At 44.1% G+C, this 16,147-nt stretch overlaps 2 protein-coding genes across 3 annotated transcripts; one reads left to right on the top strand and one right to left on the bottom strand.

Annotated features, from left to right (window-relative positions):
- Positions 1-2,245: 2,245 nt before the first annotated feature.
- Positions 2,246-5,743, top strand: wnt1 (wingless-type MMTV integration site family, member 1). Its single transcript, XM_077620518.1, has 5 exons — positions 2,246-2,253; positions 2,319-2,434; positions 3,499-3,752; positions 4,034-4,299; positions 4,376-5,743. Exons 2-5 carry the CDS (start codon positions 2,334-2,336, stop codon positions 4,856-4,858), a joined length of 1,104 nt encoding a protein of 367 aa, XP_077476644.1. The 5' UTR covers positions 2,246-2,253; positions 2,319-2,333; the 3' UTR covers positions 4,859-5,743.
- A 4,443-nt stretch (positions 5,744-10,186) lies between these two features.
- Positions 10,187-16,065, bottom strand: ikzf4 (IKAROS family zinc finger 4). Of its 2 annotated transcripts, XM_077597192.1 has the most exons (8): positions 15,950-16,065; positions 14,991-15,051; positions 14,841-14,921; positions 14,488-14,763; positions 14,233-14,400; positions 12,972-13,127; positions 12,730-12,861; positions 10,187-12,542 (listed from the first exon to the last, which is right to left on the bottom strand). In XM_077597192.1, exons 2-8 carry the CDS (start codon positions 15,049-15,051, stop codon positions 11,764-11,766), a joined length of 1,653 nt encoding a protein of 550 aa, XP_077453318.1. In that variant the 5' UTR covers positions 15,950-16,065; the 3' UTR covers positions 10,187-11,763. The 2 variants fall into 2 exon arrangements, with proteins under 2 accessions (XP_077453318.1, XP_077453310.1); XM_077597184.1 differs by having other exon boundaries at positions 14,233-14,763.
- Between the last annotated feature and the right edge of the window lie 82 nt (positions 16,066-16,147).

Below are 16,147 nucleotides of genomic sequence, written 5' to 3'. Positions count from 1 at the left end.
AGCATGTCTGGATAGTAACTTGATATTTTATCGATTACTTTTCGTATTATTGCGTGTAGTTGTAACCAACGATTGTGCTGACGTCTTTAAATTGCTGCTGTAACACAATGAATTTGATTTTTAGATCCAGCGGTGAGCATCTGTTAAATAATGAGCCCCTTACACAGAGAAGCAAAGGTAATCCTAAATTGTTGCCTATATTGTTATTATTATTGTTGATGTTATTGTTGTTGTTATTATTATTATTTAGGTGGAAACTCAAAAACAAAAATAACAAAACCACATTTAGGTATGTGCACTAATTAACGTTACCAATAAATAAGTGAAACTTCATATGACTCAAAAGAGACCGAGTCGATATCCCAACAAATCAACAAATAAAGCACACAATAAATTTAGCATTTTGAATTTGCACATTTCACATATAAATCTCATTTCGTCTACGTATTTAAAACACTATCGGTAAACCACTGAAAGGAACATTTATTAAAATGTGTCAAGAAAATTTAGAGTTACTTTAAAGATTGTGGGAAATTTCTCAATTCGGCTAAATGTTATTGTATGATCTGAGCAAATTTCAAGAAAAGAATGAAAAACATCCTTGAAAATCTTGACAGCTGTAGTCTTTTTGACTTTCTTGCTCGTGCGTAAAAGTTGCTCGCCACTTTTACGCACCAGTATCCTTGCGTCAAATCGCGGTTACATCACACTGGCGAAAATCGACAACTATATAAAACACCCTGCGAGAAAGCATGCGGATTGTTCATGCAGAGTGAAGAAGATTCATTGATGGATGTGAAATTAAGGGGGGCTCTGGACCTTGCCACTGTACGAAGTAGGCAGCAGCAGGCAAGCGGCTCCTTGCAGACAATACACCCCTCACACGCCCCCCAGCACCTTCATCAGAGCGACGACTTCACTTTGTCATCTCAAAGTCTTTATTTCTCACAATGCATACATTAGAGAAATAATATAGCGATTTATTCAAACGGACTGCTTTGTATTATTTATATATTGAAACAGGTGTCTGCAGGGACTACGAATCCCTAAAAAAGTGCAAAAATGTTATAACACTAAATTAACCCTCCCACCCCCAACACGGTTCACATTGTTACACCAATTCATCTAATCTCCTTCCATTGCCTAAACTGTGGCAATGAAAAGTGCATTAGCATTCTGCCTTGGCATGTATATCTAAGTGGCTTAAAAAAGTGATTTGAAGTTGATTTGTATATAAAAGGCTCCCCCTTTATCCGGATTGGAGCTAATCTGCTCGGTGTCGCATGACTGCTTCAGGAAGCCCCGTTTGTGTGCCTTCATATAAAAAAACCGACTACTAAAAATGGAGGTTGACAGTCTCTTTACAAAAACTCACTTCCTTTTACTGTCATCATCGAGATTATTCTGTATGGAAGTATGGAAATGAGCAGATAAGTGTCACACACACACACACACACACGCGCACACACACACACACACACACACACACACACACACACACACACACACACACACACACACGCACACATGAAGAAATTTAGAGACATGATTGTTACCGGTGAATGGGGGGATACTGGAGGCCGTAAATTGGAATGAGTTATTCCTCTCTTCGGGGATTACAAATGAATGTGCGCGAGCGTCAACTCTTGATGCGCAAAACAAGGAATAGGGATAGATGGAAGAATATATTGTGCAAAGAGTTGGCGGATTTAGAAGGACATATCAAACCCAAGCCCACCCCAGCCCCCCTCCTCCCCGGGCGACTCAGATTGCGCCGAGTACGACCAGCCGCAGCAGCAACACATGAGACGGAGCAGAAAATATTCCCGATTCCGCGAGTAATATGCGCAACTATAGGGATTTGCCCCCCCCCACCAACCACCCCAGCCCACCCCAGCCCACCTCCTCCTCGTCTGCCTTTTCTGCACAGTTGTGTTTCCTTATTCATTGTGTGCCCCTATGAAGAGCATTAACTATCCCTCCCTCCAATCCTATTGAAAGGGCTCCGAGGAAGAGAGAGAAAAAACACAGAGGGAGATGTGAGCAGCAAATCCCTTTTTTATTCCCCCTCGTAGCACTCAATAAGAGAAGAATGTGTTGCCTATCTGCTGTCACCGCCGAGGGGATCAAGTCTGCGGGACTGTCCCACGCGTTCCACGCACCGCGCAGAGCATCACTCCGAGGGACGCACTGAGGAGGAGTGCAGCATCCATCCACTCCACGTCGCACACGCCAGTCCATTGAGGAGCTGAGGTAAGACACCATGCATCCGGTGGACCGATGACATATAGGAGATGAAAATATGTTATTCTCCAAAGGTGAGCGAGAGCGCAATGAGGAGTCTGGCTCTTCTGCTGGGAGTGAAAGCCGCGTGCATCCTCCTAGTGTCGTCCCTCTCGGGCACCGGGGCGGTCAACAATAGTGGCCGGTGGTGGTGAGTGCATGCACACACACAAAACAAAACAAATCAAACAAACAAAATGGCAACTTTTTCCAGGTTTTTTTCTTTTTTTTGGTAGATCCTGATGACTTAAGTTTGCCTCATTTGCTCAATTAAACCACATTGTCTTACAATTTCTCTGTCTGACATTTGAACATTTACATTTACTGAATTTATTAACGTGGTAGATTAATGCATTATCATTTTGCTAAGATATAACACATTTAAAACATCAACACCCACATTTTTTTCTTTTTCCAACTGATTATCTGTTTATTTACGTTAATTAAATTGTGGACTGAGACGTTTTAAGCAAAATATTTCATATGGTTTGGAAAACATTGCTGTTAAAGTTGTTTCCAAATCATCTTAAATATTTAAGATGATTTGGAAACAACTTTGCTGTTAAACTTGTTTCCAAATCTTAAATATTTTGCCTAAAACGTCTCATTTCACAATTTATTCATTCGGAAAATGAATTAAATAATTGTAAACTGAGATGTTTTAGACAAAATATTTGGAAACAACTTTACTGTTGACTAACACTGTGAGGCATGATATTATGCTCTATTTTTTCTTTTTCTTTTAAAGTAATGCAGTTCAGACTGCTCTCAGCTGGTCTTGATTTAAAGACAATTTAAGGACACGCAGGGTGAAGTATTTGTGGGTCATCTTTCACATATAAAATGGTGAGAAGGCAAAAAATGCATAAAACGACTGGATAATACTTTTAAATAAATGTATTGTCTCACAAACATCGATAGTATGAATTGATGCCACCTTAATGAAATGACTGACTTGAAGAGGCAAAATGTGGCAGAACATTTAAACTGAACAGAAAAATTCAAAACAGGTGTTGGATCCGTGAATTAAAAAAAACCACACTCCTCCTGCTTGAAATTGAATTGTTAGTGCTTTTCATCCTGTTGTTGACGGAACCAGAATGGAAGAGACACAGAAGGGTACATAACTGAAATGGATCAACACCTGCTGTGATTTTTGGTTTTTAAACAGACTACCGCGACACTTGATTTGATTCGATCGTCTCCTTGCGCCAGGGGTGTCGTCAACGTGGCATCGTCGTCCAATCTCCTCACCAACTCCAAGAATGTGCAGTTGGTCTTGGACCCCAGCCTAGCCCTACTGAGTCGTCGTCAACGTCGTCTGATTCGGCAGAATCCAGGAATCTTGCACGCCGTCGCTGCTGGGTTGCACGCAGCAATCAAAGAATGCAAGTGGCAGTTCCGTAACCGTCGCTGGAACTGCCCGACCACCCACAGCCCGGCGATATTTGGCAAAATTGTCAACCGTGGTAAGTCTCTCTTGTCTTTCTCTCCAGGCCATCTGGAAGACTTTGGGGAGGATGAAAAACAATCTTGTTCATATTAAAACAGCCTTTTCATAAAGTTTTTCACTGAAGAAAGGGGATTTGGATAGGAGGATGGTGGCCGGTGGTCAGAACTATTGCCTCACGGTGAGGGTTCTAGGCCTTCGTGCAGTTCTACATCTACTAGATGTGATTGACGTGCTGTTCCAACCGGGGTTTCTCATTAAACTAGTGCACAGTAACAAATTTTGCTGTTGTCTCTCCAGGTTGCAGAGAGACCGCCTTCGTTTTTGCCATCACCAGCGCCGGAGTGACCCATGCGGTAGCTCGCTCCTGTTCGGAAGGTGGCATCGAATCGTGTACCTGCGATTACCGACGCAGGGGTCCCGGCGGGCCGGACTGGCACTGGGGGGGCTGCAGTGACAACGTCGATTTCGGCAGGATGTTCAGCCGTGAATTTGTGGACTCCAGTGAAAAGGGTCGAGATCTGCGCTACCTCACCAACCTGCACAATAACGAGGCCGGGAGAATGGTAGCGATCGACAAAGAAAGTTGCAGGGGGTTTTGGGGTACCTGCCAATGGTGACTTTGTTGTCCACTCATTGCAGACGGTGTCCTCAGAAATGCGGCAGGAATGCAAGTGTCACGGCATGTCTGGCTCCTGCACCGTGCGCACCTGTTGGATGCGGCTACCGAGCTTCCGCGCCGTGGGAGACTTCCTCAAGGACCGTTTTGACGGCGCATCTCGAGTCATCTACGCCAACAAGGGAAGCAATCGCGCCTCACATCGTGCAGACCCTCGCCACCTGGAACCGGAAAACCCTTCTCACAAACCCCCCTCCACGATGGATCTGGTCTATTTTGAGAAATCGCCTAACTTCTGCTCCAAAACTGGCACTTTGGGAACTACGGGTAGAACTTGCAACAGTTCCTCGCCGGGCCTGGATGGGTGCGAATTGCTCTGCTGCGGACGTGGGTTTGAGACCCGGGCCGAGAGTGTCACGGAGCGGTGCAACTGCACATTTCACTGGTGCTGTCACGTCAGCTGCCTGAACTGCACCAGTTATAGAACTTTACACCAGTGTCTATGATCAGGGCCGGGGAGAGTTGCGGCTAAATATTTAGGCCTGTGATAAGCAACACCTCTTAGAAATGATATAGCAGGCAGTGAAGGTCACAAAGTATGTATGTGTACAGGTGGCTGCTTAGGGTAAACTGACAGGGATCTTAACCATTCATTGTTACTGACAGAGATGGACTTGTAATCCATTCAATCTAGGAGAGCTCACAGTGAATGATCACCACCAAATTTCAATCAAAAGACAAAAGCACAAACAAACGAACAGGGTATACACACACACACACACACACACACACACACGTCATGATACTAAAAGTTCCACATTATCATTGTGTCTTTTCTTGATGTCAACGTGGTCTCGTCACACTATAAAATATTAGGTTGTTGTCGCTTATGTAGGCCCACGCAAATAATCCTCCAACAGCTCTCTTGTAGACATTTAAATTCTGGATGCAAATGTCAACATTTGATGGAAAGGGATAGAAGTGCATGATAGTGAATGATCTAGATATCTTTTTCACAGATTTAAAAAAAACGTGTTTGTTGGGGGGTGCATCAAAACTACTAAAGCCTATCGAGAATGACATGGCCAGTATGAAAAATGGTCTTTACTTCCCTCCTCCATAAAGCATTTACTCTAGAAATTTAGTTTAGTTTTCAGTTGGACCAGCACCTGAATTTCAACCATGATCAGAATGCGACTACAGGATATATTTAGTAGTCAATGTGTCCCTGACCAGGAGGACTGAGAATAATTTTGAATGTCTTATTAAGAATTAAACCGACATCATATTGTGCATCAGCTGAGAGAACCAAAATACTGTATATAATAAAAATATATGAATATATTTATAAAGATCATTGCTGAATGATGTATGCACCTGTCAATGCTAGAGAAAATGAGATCACTTTCGCTGTCTCTGTTTTGTATGTTTAAGATTATTTCATGGAGTAATGTACCTGACCAAATTTTTACATGGAACAGAAGTGTACATTTTGTGTTTTGCCATGCACTGAATACACCTCTTTTTATCTGTTTAAATGTAAGAAATATTTATTTGCAAGGTTTTTATACTTCAAGAGTAGTAAGACATAAGATGTGACACTCTTTAGGGAAAAAAATGTGATGTAGTTGTTTTTTTCGGTTGAATGATAGAACAATAAAGTCTATATTTTTCAATTAAGTGCTGAATATTTTCACTCTCTGCTTTTGTGTGTGTGTTTTTGTTTTTAATGCTCAACCAAGTGATCATATAAGTCTGACCCTGGGTGTCCTGATCTTTAATCCTATTAGCAGTGGCTCACAAAACATCCTTGCATCTGTGCTCTCCGCTGAAGACGGCTTGGCTTATCCGGCCAAATATACCTTTCATGGCATTGGAATGAATATTTTGGCTTTCATGCAGGAAACTAAATTATAATAACAGTGAAAGGAAAGAGTTCTCTCCGACCACAGGACAATGGAAAGTGCAAAACCTTCCTTGACTCATCACCATCGGGGCATGTGGCCAGAGCACAAGGGAACAGGTGTGAACTCTTATGGCGGTTTACTGACTATATAACTACAGGTGGGAGTAGCAAAGAAATACATTACCCATATTCAGTTTTAGTAGGCGAAAACAAAAGATGTTTAAGAAGGCAGAGTTCAAATGGTAGGCATGGGTGTGAGGTGGGAGAGTTCGAGGGTGGGTGGGTGAGTGGGGGGTGCCTGTGGGAGTGCTGAGGAGTCAGTGATAATTAGCTCAATTAGTGACAAAGGCAGTGTAATAAATACCGACTTAGTGTCTGGGTCCCTGCTGGCCTCTCCTTGCGCGGCCTGCAATGCAACCCGGGCATGATGGACAATTCATTAAACTGACAAAATACCCCACCGTCCAGGCGTGACGCAGCGAGTTAGCACCCTACAGGCCCGGCTCATTGTTCTAATTGTCTGGGCTGGAGTCACTTTGTGGCCGCCTCCTACTTCACCCACCCCGCCTTTACACTCCAGCCTTCAGAAAAGCAATGGAGTTAATGCCCCTACCTTACTTTGTAAGTAGGTGATCGGCAGGTTTAGGAAAGAAAAAAACTGTGAGAGTTCCTCGGGGTGGGGGAGGCGCTGGGATTAGGGAATGGAGGTTGCCCGGGAGTGCTGGGAGCAGCTCCGATCGGAATGTAGCAGAGATGAGTCCAGAACCTCGGATGCGGGACAAAGCGAGAGTTAATAAGGAAAGATTGAAGGGACCGGCGACAATGGGGCGCCACCCGAGTCGAGATGAAATTGCTTCCGAGGATTATTGGGAGAGGGCGTGAGCGTTGTCTGCTTTTTGTGCTTGTGTGTGTTTGGTTGGGCATTTGTGTGTTTGTGCTGCAGTGTGTGTACAGAGGCAGGGGGAGAGCTGGTTTGATGGCTACCCCTCTGGTTGGGGAGCAGGGGACCAGCGAAGGCTAACCGGCTGTTCCCACAGTCTGTTCTGCTGAAGCCACCTTTGACACACGGGCCTGCCAGGCGGTGAGCAGGCAGTCGTGGTGAGAAGGCCGACTTCCAAAACGACAAAATTGTCCCTGGACGACCACAGGGGAAGTGCGGGCCCGGGATGAGAGCATGATGAGACCAAACTAATGAAGAAATGGCCGGAAAAAAGATGCGTTTGCTTTAAATTAAACCATGAAAAAACTTGGAACTGTTTGACCCACATACGCTTAGCGTGACATTTTGTACCTAAAGGTGTTTATGACCCATGTTTGAGCTTTTATATCCTGGCTGATCTTACACCACATCAGCTTCACATTAAAATTCCTCTCTTAATCACGGATGCCAATTTTCCTGGGTGGAGCGAACTCCAGTTTGAAATGGCAAATGTATTGGGAGAATTTAGAATATGGATGGATTGCTATTTTAATTGGGTGGAAAGGTAAGTGGACAAGTAGTTGGGTGAATGGAGTTATGCAATAAGATTGTAGAAGGAAATGGCAGATGGGTGATGGGTCAAAGATGATAACAGAGTGGTGGATGGGTGGTTGAGTATGCTGATGGAAGACTGGATCAAAGATTGAAGGTCGATAAATGGGTGACTCATGGATGGATGATGGATGGACGGATATTACTGCAGGTGAATAGGTGGTTAGGTGGCAAGTGCGTGGATAGATTAAGAAATGGATGAATGAAAGTATGGCTGCATGTATTGGATGGATGATCAATGGTTGGACAGGCGGACAGATAGATAGATAAAAAAAGGAATTATGTCAACAGAGTTTGTTTCCACAGAAAACCTTTTTCACATGCACGTGTGTGCGTGTGTGTGTGTGTGTGTGTGTGTGTGTGTGTGTGTGTGAGCGCGCATGCACACGAATGTGGCAGCTGGAAGGCAGACCCAGTGCAGGAGAATGGTCCCCCAAGCAACTGACCTTTTTGGGCAGATGGCAGTTCCAGAATGAGAGCCATGCAGCATCACAATGGACTAGGCCGCCTAACATCTCCATCACTTCATCATCCGGCAACCTGCCACAGGCGACCACACAAGAAAGGGAGCGTCACCACTTAGGGGGGAATGTGCTCAGACTTCAAGGTCGCAACACATGCCACGTGCACACCAATTTGACTTTAATTAGGTCTGCGGGCCAAGAGCGCTGATGAGAAGAGATGCAGGCGACACCTAAAGCGCAGTCCAAACCTCTAGACACTGACAAACAAGAGCTTTTCCATTGCATGGCTTTATGCGCGGAGTGAATCATTGCATACGGAATGTGTCCAGGGCGCTCTAGCACACTGAGCAATCTGTACGATGTCTGTGGTCAGGCTCGGTGCTCCAGTTGCGTGAGAGAGCGAGATCAAGCTGCGAACTCAAGGTGGGAAAGAAAAAAAAACATATAACTTGTAGATGACTTAGCAAAATGGGCCATCTTTGAGTTGACGGAACACTGAACCCTGATATTTAAGCTGTTTATTAGAGAAGGGCAAAAAAGGTTTTTGGTTTGAATTAGGAGCTGTGTTTTACAGGAGAAGTGGGCAAGGGCTCAACACTGACACACCAGTGGAGGAATGTTTATTTGCAGCACGCCGGGAGCCGAGTGGCTTGCAGGAACTATGACACATTCTTCTGTCACTGGCACTTCGGCTGCATTCACACGTTCACAAGTTACGCACCTATTCCACAATTTCCCACCTCTGCTAACTCAAGACGGCGCACGGTAGCATGGCAACTCCATGGCAACCGATCTATGGATGGATAGACTGAGGACAGGTGCTCGGGTGACGACATACATGTTTTTGCAGTACACAGTTTTGTTCATTATCCAGCCAGGCCACAGTCGGTAAAGAAGGCATTTCTTATTAAGGCAACACAGTGGAAAAGAGGACAGGCAACTAATCTTTCCATGTGCAATCATGCCGGTAATGGCTTGCAAGACACAAATGCGGCAGTATTGCATTCTCCCCTTTCGCAAAAACATGCAAATTTTCATGGTGTCACATTGTACACGGCTTTCTCCCACCAGGCTCATGTCTGTGTAATGGCTCATGTCTGTGTAATATCTAATAGCTTCCAGAGTCCCAAAGATCCTAAAAGTTCTCCCAGATGCTTTTCAATACGCACTTAAAAAAGAAAGACAGAATGCCCATTTTGGAATTGTCCACTGAATTTTAATCGTCATCTGTTACACAAAGCTGACCCACAACACAGAAATAATTTTAATAAACAAACATTTGTCTTTTCTGCACCTTTGGTCAAAAGTGTTGAGACTCTTTCTCATTCAACTGAATGGTGAAAACCTATGACTGCGGGTGTAGCAAGAAGTTTTGGGTAGGATAATATGTGTGTAATATTATGTTAGTGTACCACAAAACATCTATCAAGCAATTTCCTGCAATCTTATAGTAATAAATAATTGCCAAATAGAAGATCTTGAAATGGTGAACTTTGGGTAGTGCATTAATTGAATGATAAATTTCCTGTCTGATTTTATCAAATGATACTAGCCATTATTAATTGAGTTGAGTTTGATTTATTTAATAAAGGGACATTACATATTAATGAACATATACATTTTCATGTAAATTAACATATAGATATTGGTAAATATGTAAGATTATTTCAAACCTTAATCCAGGTGATAAATAATACCATTTGTCTATGAATTGTGATTAGTAGATCTCTGCATAAATTGTGTTAAAAAAAACTGCCCTTAGAAAGGAGCCGTTGCACATAATCAACTGTGAAAAAACAACATGGTTGTCCTCTAGTGGACAAGATGTGGCACTACTTATAGTAATATTGATAAAGTTGTAGTTGTAGTTGACAAAGTCAAAAATACTCTTTCTCCTGTAAAGAACTGGTGGTAATGATGCAAGAACCCCAAATCACCTTTACAATAAACTGAACTTTATTAACAGTAAAAAGTTTGCAGAATAGCGAGGGCAACGCAGTTTTAACTGCTGAAACATGTCAGAATGCAACAGTTTTTAAATCAGTGATGAGGCAGTTGAACATGTTGAACTTTGAGGTAAGTTGTTTTTTGTCGTGTAACATCACTCACAAAATATCATAAAACAACAACACACTGAGGCACAAACTCATGCCTCCTTTTTCACTTCTTTTTCCTTTTCAATAAAAAATAGATCACAATCAGGTAAAAGCAGGGCAGTAACAAGCACACATGCTGTGTTCCATTCATACAGGTTTGTCTTTTTCACATACTAAGTGCAGTTTTAGGCTCTTTTATGCAAACAATCTCAAGTACAATCTGCAATAATGAAGAAAGTCAAAGCATTACAGCAGCAACCCTACAATAACAAGTTAAGAATACTGAGTTTGGTCTCATTCGTGTTCCCATAATCAACAAGAACAAAAAGTCATTGTACTGTAGCGATAAGGTATTTGGGTGCTAGAAAGAAGCAGGAGGTAACAAATCGTCCGCTTGAGGAACATGTCGGATAAGATTTGGAATATAGCTGATTAAATACACCAAGGCTGAAACGAGCAACACTAACAAGCCCACCATGAGTGAAACTCAACATAAAGCCAGTTAAGATCTCCCAACTTTTTAGTGCCACAATGTAAGATCTTCAGTTGAATATCTATTCTCAGTCACAAATGGTGCAGCAAACTTGAGTAAATAACTAGTGCAACATGGTGGGAATCTGAGAGAGGCTGGCAAATTATATGACTGTCATCATGAGGATTCAGCAGTTATTTCAGTGCAGAGACTGAGCACAACAAAGTAAAGCCATTGCGTGCTTGGGCAAAGACAGGGACTACACGAGTACCATCCTTGCTCATTGTTTTCCTTGGAAACCTCATGGCTCATGGTCTGATCTGCACCAGCACTGCAGGGCTCACGAAAAGAAATTCTAAATTGTCTTCCGTCACAGTCGAATTTTGCTTCACAAAATTTCCTCAAGGCAACCCCAGTTTCTGACTTCACACACTGTAAACAAGTTAGAGTTAAGGCAGTCCTTTTCCGTTTTGACAAAAGCTGCACCCAATCCCAGAGGCACGGCGCTCTCAGTGCATACGGATCTTACCTGACACCCGTCACTAGTAACGCCCTCCACGCACCATTGAACAAAGTTCTTAGTCAGAATGCAATTCTTCAAATGTAAACACAGTGCTTCCAACTATTTGGTAAAGCAAATTCAATCAAGGAAAAGATGTCTAATCATGATTTCTCAGCAACTTTTCCTTTCTTTTTAGTTGAGAGGAAATCCCCCAAGAAGGCACTTTTGAAGCAAAATCACATTTTGCCGGATGATTCAATAAGCGAGTGCAGTTAAGTGCAGCCATCATTTGCCACCGTTAACTTGGAGGTTTCTTCATCCACTTCTGCTTGTTTGGAACAATATAACATCAAATTTTTAATTTGACACGGGGATGTAAACTCGTGATCTGGTGCAGAGCAAACATGAGCCCACCCACCTCCCACTCCTACCCATTCCTCTCAAGCCAACAGGTGCTCTCCTCGACTCATGTGGGAGGAAAACTCATAGCGGTCCCGGCTGCGGTGACCGCAGATGTTGCACTCGAAAGGCTGGTGGAAACCGTGGCAGCCCATGTGGATGGTGAACATGACGTGATCTAGGAAGAGGATCCGGCAGTGGCGACAGTGATAATAGTGCAGGGGTCGACCTTCCCTGTCCAACACCTGCACTCTCTCTCTGGGGGGAAGTGGTGAGCCAGAGCTCCTCTTCATTAGGGTGGGCGGCGAAGGAAAAACCCTGTCCCAGTCTGAGTCCATCTCTTTGGCCTGGCCGAGGCTGGAGGCGGAAAGGCTGTGGGGAAGTGCGAGGGTTTGGTAGTGGAGGTGCTGGTTGTCTTCAGAGGTACGTGTGTGGACTGCAGCCCTTGTGCTGAGGTCTTCTGCGGTGCTCTCGGTATCTGTGGAGTCGGGACATCCATTGGGTGAGGTTGTGTGGCTATAAAAGGAAGCGTGACTTTCGCCTGCTTCTTGAGTAGATAGGCCGAGGGCCACCATTGGCAGTCCGCCCGGGGCTCCTTGAGGAGGCGCGTTGCTGTTAGCGGAGCCCGTGTGGAGCTCATACAAGAATGCAGGATGAAACGCATTGTCCCCTAGTTTGCACTTGGAGTCTTGCAGCTGTTTACCACCTGGAGCGGTAGAGTCTCCAGATGCCTGAGGGTTTGTATGCTCCCCTTCCCTCTCGGAACCAGAGGACAAGTCACACGGGACTTCAAGCAGGTCAAGGTTCATGTGCTTGTCACCTATGGGAACAGCAGATAACAGACTCACAATGTAGCCTTTTTTTGTAAAGACTGAATGAAAAGGCTTCATATACAGTTATCTCCATTATCTGTCTGGCCAAGTTTACACCAAAAGTCCCCCACCAAAATGTCATGTGATTGAACCCACACATCCGCTACAATGTTGAAGGACAAAAAGACAACTAACCCAGAAACCTCTGTGGCGTTGACCTCTTGCGTTTAGTGATGCTGACAGCTAATCTATCTGCAAATTGTGGTTTCTCATTTGTCATGTTCAGCGAGGGTTTAGCCATTACCTCTATATTTCCTGACAGATCATCTAGAAAAAAAGGATCATATACAAGTAATGGTTTTGCATGAATGTCCATGATTAATTTAACTTACATGAACCATTATGCAGGGACATTTTGCGTTTGTGTGACGTCTTACCCTGCTGTACGGAATTTTTAAATACTCCTGCCTTCTGGTCCTGACTCTTTAGGAAACTGTAGCAACGGTCAAAATGATCCTCCAATGTGCTTTTTTGTTTGTAGCTGCGGCTGCAGTAGATACACTTGTATGGTTTTCCCGCCAGTGGTGAAGAAACTGCAATTCGAGAAAAAAAATTGAATAATGTAGACCTAAAACAAGATCCGTAGAAATGTGTTCATCATGTATTCAGTAGAACATTGTGAATGATTTCCTTGACTTCCCTTGAAATCAGGGAATCTCGGTTATTTACCTCTTTTGCCTTTTAAAATGCTTTTTAAATAGATTTCCCTGTTCCCAAACAACACATCTCATGATATTAGCAAAGTTATGTGGAAGTAGTGAAATGTGATCAATTTTTCCCTGTGCGGTCGATTGGTCGCCGGTCTTTTGGTCGGTGGTCTTTTGGTCGCGGTCTTTTGGTCGCCCCGACCGGCCCGCGACAACGGGCGATCAAAAGACCGACGACCAAACAAGGTAAAACAACACGGTCTACGCATCAATAAAAGCCAACAATGGCCATGAGCAGTTTCACTGAGCCGACGTGTGAGTGTATAAGAGTTTGTATGTACATGTGTTGTCCCTTTAAGAAGCTACGTCAGTCAGGGTCTTAACAAGTTCTCCAACAAAAAACAATAAAAGTCCGGGAAATTTGGAGCTTTTCTTTAGCCTAATAATTACTAGGGCATTAAGTATGACTAAATAGTAATTCACAGTTTTTATTTAGGGAATTTGAGCAACGATTTAAATGGTAATTATCACTTACCTTCCGGGCGACCAAAAGACCGGCGACCAATCGACCGTGTACCCATTTTACTGTATCTAATTACTATGATGGCCAGCGATTGGTGGGCAACTGATCCAGGGTGTATACGCCATCTACTGCCCGTAGTTTGGTGGTATAGGCTCCAGCGACCCTCGTGAGGATGAGGGGCTTGGACAATGAATGACAATTACTATGACTCTTGAGTTCCTAAATTCTGTGCATATTATATAAAAATTGTTAGGGTAGGTAGCATAGGACTGCAGAGTGTAACACGACTTATTTATGATCACAAAAATAAGCATGTTCTAAATCGAATACCTATAAAGTGGGTTTTTTATAAGTACAGCATGTTTCTACGGCTGTATGTGAATCTTGTTGCGTTGTATAAGCAGCCATTGATTTGGTGTATTTTATTGTCAAAATGAGACACTGAAACCTGGGAGGCAGTTCATGTACCTGCATGTGTACGTAGGTGTCCAGCTAGGGCGTCCCTCCTGCGGCAAGCATAGTTGCAAATGGGGCATTTGAAAGGTTTCTCTCCAGAATGCAACTTGATGTGACGTAACAAGTTGCCCTTTTGGGTGAAGGAGGCTCCACACTGGTTACACTGAAAAGGCCTCTCACCTAACAACAACATGGAGGGATGAAAGCCTTCAGACATGTTGCCCTTTTCATTTCCTAAACTCCGACTGTTGGCCGATGCCTGCTCACCTGTATGACTTCGCTTGTGCACCATCAACACATTGGGTCCGATGCACACGATCCCACACACGTCACATTGAAGCTTTCCACTCGGGAGTCGAATGGGTCCTGGTGAAGCGTTATCGCCAAAAAGATTCCCTTGTCTAAGCCCAGTGCTCTCTGTGCTCCCTTCTTCCATTAGCTCTAGTATTCTGTCATCCCCACTTCTGCTCTCACCGAGAGCCCCTCTGTTATTCGGCTGCGGCGATTTGTCTTCACTGCACAGCTCCTCCTTGACAGAATTTGCTGTGAAGGGAAAATCAAACTCACTTGTTCTACACTGCATTTATGCATAAACGCAGACTATATATTTGAAAACAAACCTGTAAAGAGGCAACGATTCAAGGACTGCTGATTCTTAGGCTCATAGTGATCTGGGTCTGTCGATGACTCTTGGCCATTGCCTAAAAGAGACAGTAAAGTCAAAATTTGTAGTACAAACAAATGAGGTGGGTGTTTCACTTTTCACGTACCTGATGCATGAGAGCATCCATTGCAGTCATTGGCATTCATTATTTCACCAGATGCCTGCATCTGTGCAAAGATCAACCAGAGGTCTTCTTGCATTGAATTATACATTTTGAAAGAGAATATTTGTCTCCTTGTGCCCTGCGATTGGATGGCCACCAATTCAGGTTGTCCCCCGCCTCTGGCCCGAACTCAGCTGGGATAGGCTCCAGCACCCCCCGCGACCCTACTGAGGATAAAGCGGTTCCGAAAATGAGATGAGACAAATGAATGATACGCCATTCTAGTTATTGGCCATTATTAGTATATGTTCATCTGTCATGGAGATCGGGTTATTTGGGAAGCCGATGGAAAAAGCTGTAGCTTTCTTTGTCAAATGAAATGCATGGCTGCAGCGATGTCTAGAAAGGGAACGGCGAACAATATGCTGTCTCTGGCCGCTTGGAGAGCAACAGGCGCGCCAGTCACATCAGGGCACGGCTGGGTGGTGGCAAGCGGAGTGTGGGGGGCGCACTTCAGCGCCGACCCTCAACTGACAATCGTTCATGTGGGTGGTAAAGCGACCGCGCGGTTTGTTTCCAAATAACTCCCCTGCCACCACATATACACACAAATCCACTTATGGTGGTGCGTTGCGTTTGACGTCCGAAAAAAAACGCGTCTGGGCACTAAAAAAACGGTGGCGTGCGTGTCACATGATTGCCATTATTGTTGACACCCACCCCCCCACGCACGCATGCGGCTGTCATTCAGCATCGAGCACATTCAACGGTAGGCGCTTGCAATTACAATGTTTCTTCAATGTTTCTCGCGCGCCGTTGCTATGGCAGCAGAGCACACGACAAATGGAATTCAAACGCCTTCAACTCCAGCGGAAATAAAAGACGTACTTTCGGATGGTAGTCGATGAATGTTGTTCATGTGTTCGTGGGTGCAAAAGATGAATCGCAAAGCGCCTTCTTACCTGGACACCCCTCGTTCTTGCCCCTTCTTTTGAAGTGTCTGGATAGCGGTTTGTTTTCAAAGCGACAGCAGCATCTCTCGATTTTTTTTTTTTTTTACCTGAGCACCCCAAACAACTTCCGGGCAACAGATTACCGAATGCATCGATTTCCCAAAAATGTGAAAATAGATTCATACGCCTGCATTGCCCAAAACAAGA

This window comes from Stigmatopora argus, chromosome 1, assembly GCF_051989625.1.
Source record: "Stigmatopora argus isolate UIUO_Sarg chromosome 1, RoL_Sarg_1.0, whole genome shotgun sequence".
Taxonomy (NCBI): Eukaryota; Metazoa; Chordata; class Actinopteri; order Syngnathiformes; family Syngnathidae; genus Stigmatopora; species Stigmatopora argus.
This window is presented reverse-complemented; position numbering and strand designations above follow the sequence as displayed.

What these genes read in the sequence shown, in the direction of transcription:
- wnt1 (XM_077620518.1), top strand. Translation starts at nt 2,334, where the DNA reads ATGAGGAGTCTGGCTCTTCTGCTGGGAGTGAAAGCCGCGTGCATCCTC. An exon ending in AACAATAGTGGCCGGTGGTG is followed by an intron (nt 2,435 to 3,498) that starts GTGAGTGCATGC and finishes TCCTTGCGCCAG; the next exon opens with GGGTGTCGTCAACGTGGCAT. An exon ending in TGGCAAAATTGTCAACCGTG is followed by an intron (nt 3,753 to 4,033) that starts GTAAGTCTCTCT and finishes TTGTCTCTCCAG; the next exon opens with GTTGCAGAGAGACCGCCTTC.
- ikzf4 (XM_077597184.1), bottom strand. Translation starts at nt 15,051, where the DNA reads ATGCAGGCATCTGGTGAAATAATGAATGCCAATGACTGCAATGGATGC. An exon ending in GAATCGTTGCCTCTTTACAG is followed by an intron (nt 14,764 to 14,840) that starts GTTTGTTTTCAA and finishes TTCCCTTCACAG; the next exon opens with CAAATTCTGTCAAGGAGGAG. An exon ending in TAAAAATTCCGTACAGCAGG is followed by an intron (nt 12,862 to 12,971) that starts GTAAGACGTCAC and finishes CTTTTTTTCTAG; the next exon opens with ATGATCTGTCAGGAAATATA.